At 56.5% G+C, this 6110-nt stretch overlaps 1 protein-coding gene across 1 annotated transcript in view; it reads right to left on the bottom strand.

The window, feature by feature from the left end:
- Positions 1-1055: 1055 nt before the first annotated feature.
- LOC109289803 (protocadherin-10-like) overlaps positions 1056-6110 on the bottom strand; it is a 22154-nt gene continuing 17099 nt past the window's right edge. Inside the window, exons 4-7 of the mRNA XM_019506006.1 lie at positions 5876-6110; positions 2975-3033; positions 2776-2864; positions 1056-2446 (exon numbers count right to left, since the gene is read on the bottom strand). The exon at positions 5876-6110 is cut by the window's right edge and continues 15 nt beyond it. Coding sequence (XP_019361551.1) covers positions 2199-2446; positions 2776-2864; positions 2975-3033; positions 5876-6110 — 631 coding nt within the window. The 3' untranslated portion in view covers positions 1056-2198. The remainder of the gene's footprint in view (positions 2447-2775; positions 2865-2974; positions 3034-5875) is intronic.

The raw sequence follows: 6110 nt of genomic DNA, 5'->3' as shown, positions 1-6110 counted from the left end.
AGGTTTCCAGGGGGGTTTTGCTTCTTTGGCTGAGTTTCTCAGAGGAAATTAACCCAAATACAACTAAAAAGGTGGTAGAAAGTGGTTGTGGCAGATCTGAGGACTTAAATTCTGTCTGGGCATGTCTATACATACATTTTAATGTGCAGTAGCCTTTTAAACTGAGCATTAAAACATCACATAAAAAACTGTGGAAATATACTAATGCACAATAATATAGGGTACTGAGCATTAAGCATCACTTTTAAAATGTGCGCTTTCAGTACTGCACATTAAGGCATCCTAATGGGCATTTATTTAGTACCTCACCTTGGAGGTACTAATTTTAATGCACATTAGGAAAAGTGCATTAATGCACATGTAGACACACCCTCTGATCACATGTTAAACACCTTAAGATGTTATGTTGGTTGGCTAAAAGGACTTCTGTTTGACCTGTCAGCACATCTAGGGCAGGGATGGACTGTGGGCATGTGCTAATCACCCCCATGTAGCGGCAAGTTCTGCCAATGCTGACTATGAATCACAAGAGGCAGTTGGGCCCTACCAAGGCTTGTTTTTCTTTGAGACCTATATAACACTTCCCATTGGAGAAAAACCACCAAGAGTAGACTGAAGGGAAAGAAACCCCACTGAGAACTGTCCAAACCATCCCCAATGAGACTCCTACTGGTGGAAAGGGGAGCAGAACTTGTGCCCATGAGCAGGTGCTTTGTAGAAGGCCAGTGCCAGCCATGCAGGAGTCCTGGGCCTGGACCATGCCAACCACTCCAGAGAGGGTCACTTGTTCCCTGGCAATTCAATTCAGTTAAGTTACCAGCAGGGTTCAAATTACACTTTGACTCTTGGGCGGGGTCTGAAGAAAAAGAGAGCTGCCCAACACATACCCTAATAAAATCGGAGGACCCCCCCCAGGTTATGATTTTCAAATTTTACAGGGGACTCTCCTCTTATGGGGGGCTCAGCCCCCCACAAGCTCTGCCATAATTCGAACCCTCGTCACCAGGGCCTCTCTTGGCCACACTCTCCCCTGGGACCCCTGAGGGAGTCTGATCAGTAAAGAGTCCATAGCCCCAGGCTGTGCACCCTGACCTGATTTGCTAATCTCTCCCTTGGCTACCCAGTCTCCATACCCATCAACAGCACAGTCCCAAAGCTCAGGGAGGGAAGCCAAGTGCCAAGGGGTGCTCCTCTTATGTGCGGGGAGGGAGTCTGCACTAGCCCTGGAGCTCTCTCCTTAAGAACTTGTGTCAGACCTGGGACACGTTCAGATATATTTTATTTTTAAAAAATAAAAGCCTCCCACACCCAAGGCGCGTGCTCCTGCTCCTCTGAGCGTGAAACTAAACCCCGCACCTTGCAATACTCGGCACCTCCTCGCTTTAGCCGATGAAGCCAGAAGCAGTGGGCTGAGGTCGGAGCGCCCTGCGCTTCCTTCAGCCCCAGAAAGATCGTGGAGAGGCAGGTCCAAGAAGGTTTATTCGGGATTCTCCCCCTCCTCCCCCAAAAAAGGGCGCTGGCCACCGGGCTCTGGGCTCCCTTTCCTCTACCCCGGGAATCTCGCCGTCCTCTTGATGTTAATTAGCATTGCGTGTTGCAGCTATTTCAGTGCGTTAAAGAGTCAGAAATATGCATGGGCGCTGGATACATTCACAGAGCCTAATGACCAAAGGAAATACCGCGTTCACACAATGGAGCTTGCTAAAGGCTTCTCGAAGTGCGCAAGATATGCCGGGGAGGCTGCTCCACTTGCAGCCCCAAAAGTCCCCCTGCTGAGGTGTTCTGTATGACACAAGGCAAATCGTCCATTTCATCTGACACACTAAACTGCCACGAACCCACTAATACACAGACCAGCTACCTCCCTCCAGAAAGAGAGGGGGAGAAGCCTAACAGCCCCTCCCCGGAGGGGGAGCGGGGGGAGCGGTCGTTTTCAGCCTTTTCGCAGTCCAGGCGCTACAAATCCCTGCCCGCCTTCTCTGTCTAGTTGCGGTCCAGAGACTGGATCTGGCGAATTACAATAGCAGGCACCTTGGCTGCGGGCAATGTCTTAGCATCACTGCGTAGTTTGCACCGCAGGGCACGCCGCGCCTTGCTTCGCAGTAATGCTGCAGGCTTTAAAAAGCGGGAGAGCCCGTGGCAGGCTCGTCAGCACCATGGACAGAGCTGGCCCCGGCCCGCGGCCGCCGCCACATCCATCACTTGAGGTCATTGTTGATCATCACGTTGTCGTGTATGTCGCAATACGTACTCATTTTCTTTCTCTTCCCAAAAGTGGAGAAGCTGCTCTTGTCGTCCTGGTCCAAAAAAAGGGGCCCCTCCTTGTTGCCCACCATAGTCGGGGTCCCTGGGATGTAAACGTTGTGCTGATAGTCCAGGGGCGGGTAAAGCGGGCCGTATCTGGGGGCCCAGACGCTGGTGGCGGCCCCCGAGACCTTCTGGAAATCTAGAGAAAGCAAAGTTATGTGAGGGGCCCCGGCCCCGGAGCGACCGAGCCGCGGCGCCCAGTGCTACATGGCCCTTGGTGTTTGAAGGCCCCTCTCCCTAGCAAGAGAAGTCTCCACGGGCCCGAGCATTAACACCGCTGTCCCCGCTGCCCAGGGAGGCGCTGAGGCTTGGATCCTCTCCGATTCTCATGCGGGATTAAGCATTTACCGAGCCGATGAAGCATGCAAGGCTCCTGCCATCCCCCTAGCCCGATCCAGGCCCCAGCGAGCCGGGGAGCCGCGAGGTTTTATGTCAGGAGCGCGATGCTCTGGGGTCTTCAATACTCACCAGAGACCGGGCTGACCAGCGTGCGCAGTCTGTCGGGCTCCTTCTGGACTCCCCTCCGGATCCCTCCCACGTCTTCCAGACTCTGCGAACTACAGAGAGCAGCGAATCACCTGCGGAGCCTGGCCAGGCCACTGGAGGTCCGGCCAGAAACAGCCCCCTCCCCGCCCCCTTCCCGTTTTACATCCCGTCCCCTCGGTACCTTTTCAGGGCTGCAGGCTGGGTATTTGGAGGCAGCCAGTCTGTATTGGGTTGTTTGATCTGTAAAACACGGGAACGACATGAGCATTAGGCAGTGAAATTCCCACCCTCGTCGCGCGTGGGTTGGGTGAGCACATCCCCTCTCGAGGGGAAGCCACCTTCGGCTCAGATATTCACTTCAGCTTTACATCAGTGTTTCTTAAAGAGGGCTGAGTGCTTAGGCGAAGGGACTTGAACAAATGAGGTTAGATCCATTTGGTGTGAGGGATGGGCTAAACTGACTCGGAGCGAGCGGATGAACTCGTGTCTGCTTTTCTGTGGGGCTGAGAAGTCGCTGAGGACTCAGGTCCCACATAACAGACCAGAAGAGATGGATATAGGTCCACGCTCTGGCAAGCAGTGGGAAATGATCGCTGGAGCAGAAGTCCACGGGACGCCCGGGCTCCGGGTGCTGGACTTCAGCGAACCCGTGAGCAATCCGGGGGCCCAGCCTCTAGCACAAAATCACACGCGCAGCCCGCACGGGCACAGGCAGGACAGTGCTGCCCCCTGGTGCCCGGAACTGACCCTTCTCCCCGGGGAAGGGTAGTTAGTTCCCTCTCCCGCTGAAGCTGGAGCTGGCAGTCAGCCCGCAGCTGGAGCTGCTGCTTCCGATTACTGGATGTAATTGCTGTGCTCCCCGCAAAGCGGGGACGCCGTCGGCTGGCAGGATTTCTGCGGCTGCAGCACTGACAAAGAACCAGCCTTCTCTCCCGGTGCCAACGGAGAAGGAACAAGCCGGCTGCTCCCAGGATGCCACTGAAACCCAGCTCCCCATGCCGGAGCCCACGGCAGTGTCTCCCTGTGAATAAGATGCTGGTTTTAGTAAATCCACCTGCTCTTCTAATCCGCCTCCTTCAAACCACAAGAGGCGAAGGGGCAGACAGAGACACCGCCCTTCGTGGGGGCATTCATTCTTCTTTCCCGGTTACGCTCCTCCTCGGCCTTGGCCGGCCGACTTTTTAATCTCGGTGCCAGTCGCTGGATTGTGAAATGGAAGCGCTATTGGCGGAGGCTTCCCTCTCTGCTGGCCCTGAGCCAGCCCGCCTGGGCGCCCACGGGGCTCAGAGCCAGCTTCGGGAGCCGGGCAGGGCACTGCTGCTCCTCGCCAGTTTCCAGGGGTAAAAACTTAGAGCTGGCGACCTTTCCGAGGGCAGGTCTGTCAGGTGGCCGCGGGCGGGGCGACGGGAGGCAGGAGAACAAGGAGATATGTTGATTCAGGGTCTATCTCCCGCCGATCCCCTCCCCAGCTGGTTACAAAATGGGCCCGATCCCCCTCTCGCGGCAGGCGGGGAAGCGCGCTGTAGTAGCGGGCGGGGGGGACGGGCAGCAGGCCAGTTATTCCGGCAGCAGGAGGCCCGTTGCACCACAAGGGGCTCTGCCGACACCTGGTAATCCTCACAAAGCGCTTCACTGCCACAACCAGAGCTTGGCCCTCCGCAGAGCACGCAAGCAGTGCCCCACGCTCCAAGGATCCGTGAGCCCAGCCGCCCAGTGCCGCTCACATGGGGCCTGGCCCCATTTCACAGACAGTGATACTGAGGCAGGCACAAACGGAAATCTAAGCCTGACCAGTCTCGTATCTTCCCGCAGCCCCCACTTTCTCGTGAGTCCGCCCCGCCTTCGGTTTAATTTCCAACCAAGTCCCTATCTGCACATCTGGCTCCACTCCTTGAGATTTCTTTTAAATGCCCCCTTTTTAAAATGTCCTTCCCAACGCAGGGACTTCGCCTGGTGTCTCATTCATGTCGGCCAAGGCGGAGAGGTGTGGAAATCAGCAGTGTACACCGTGTCACTAGGGGGAGTTTAGAACTGACTGGAGGAAAATCGCATTAACATATTAGACAACCGTGTCCAATGATCCAAAGAAAAATGTAAAAAGAAAACCTGTCTCCGGAATGTCTTGTGCTGATGTTGAAAGGATATTTTGTTAAAAGGAAAATATCTGTAAGTGGATTAGACTCCGCCGGCCCGCCGCGTCCTTAATCGCGTTACTGGGAGAGTATTTCATCTACCAAATTAGACGTCCCTCATTTAAATACCTAACAAATGTTGACATCAGAATCTCTGGAAATCGCGTTTTTCTCCCCGAGCGCGGCGGCCTCGACTTTTGCACCATCTAGTGATCGGTTCCCGGGAATGTCGGGCATTTGTCTTCTACAAAGTGCTTTTCCCTTTCCCTGACAATTTTAATAGATGCCTGAAGGAAAGTAGTGTCCTTAGGAAATGGGATAATGGCAACAACAACAGCAACCATCTGGGTTAGAAAGACAAAGAGGCGCCTCTGAAAGAACGAAACAAGACGTCAGGCTTTGGCGGGGAGGAGCGCGGAGCTAGATACATGAGCCCCTTCTCTGCCCGCCATCGCTCAGAGGACTCAAACCCTCTCCTGCTCCCTCCCCCCCCAAGCCACGATGGTGATTTATATGTAAGAATCAGAGACAACCCTCATGAGGCCGGGGAAAGCTCTGAGCCGAGCCTTCCTCTAGCACAGGGCAGCGGCTGCCTTTTAATCGGCCTTCGCTGGATGCATGAGCTGGACAAAGGAGACGAAAAGCCCCGCGGGCCACCGGAGCGTCGAAGCAACTGGCGCTGCCTGTACGGCGCGGAGGTGAGAGCCGGAGGCCAGAGAGCTCCGAGGGGAGGCCGCCCTGCGCTCTGCTGCGCCCCCGCGGTCGGCTCTGCGGCACCGCCTGGACCAGGGGGATCCTGGCCTCCTGGGGCGCGCCTTTTCCCCTCTTTCAGGCTTGATGGGAGTCGGGCGCGCCTCGTGCGCTCCCGCCGCTCGGCTGCTGCAAGAGCCTGAGCATCTCTTTCCTGGGAGCGGGGGTCGGGCCTGCCCCGCACCGCGGGCCGGCGTTACCTGGCTGGCGGCATTAAGCGCGTTCTTGGCCGCCCGCTGCTTCCGCGCCGGGAGGCGCTCGGGGCCCGGCTCGTTGTTGCGGGCGGGCCGTGGGCTACAGGGCTTGAGGAACATGAAGTCGCTCTTGGCGGACTCGGGGCTGAGGCAGACCTTGTAGCAGTAGCCGGGCGGGCCGCTGCCCCCGCCGTCCCGGCAGCTGCCCGGCGCCTTGCAGCCGGCGGAGGCCCGCGGGGCA

This window comes from Gavialis gangeticus, unplaced genomic scaffold, assembly GCF_001723915.1.
Source record: "Gavialis gangeticus isolate Ggan-Ray unplaced genomic scaffold, GavGan_comp1, whole genome shotgun sequence".
Lineage (NCBI taxonomy): Eukaryota > Metazoa > Chordata > Crocodylia > Gavialidae > Gavialis > Gavialis gangeticus.
This window is presented reverse-complemented; position numbering and strand designations above follow the sequence as displayed.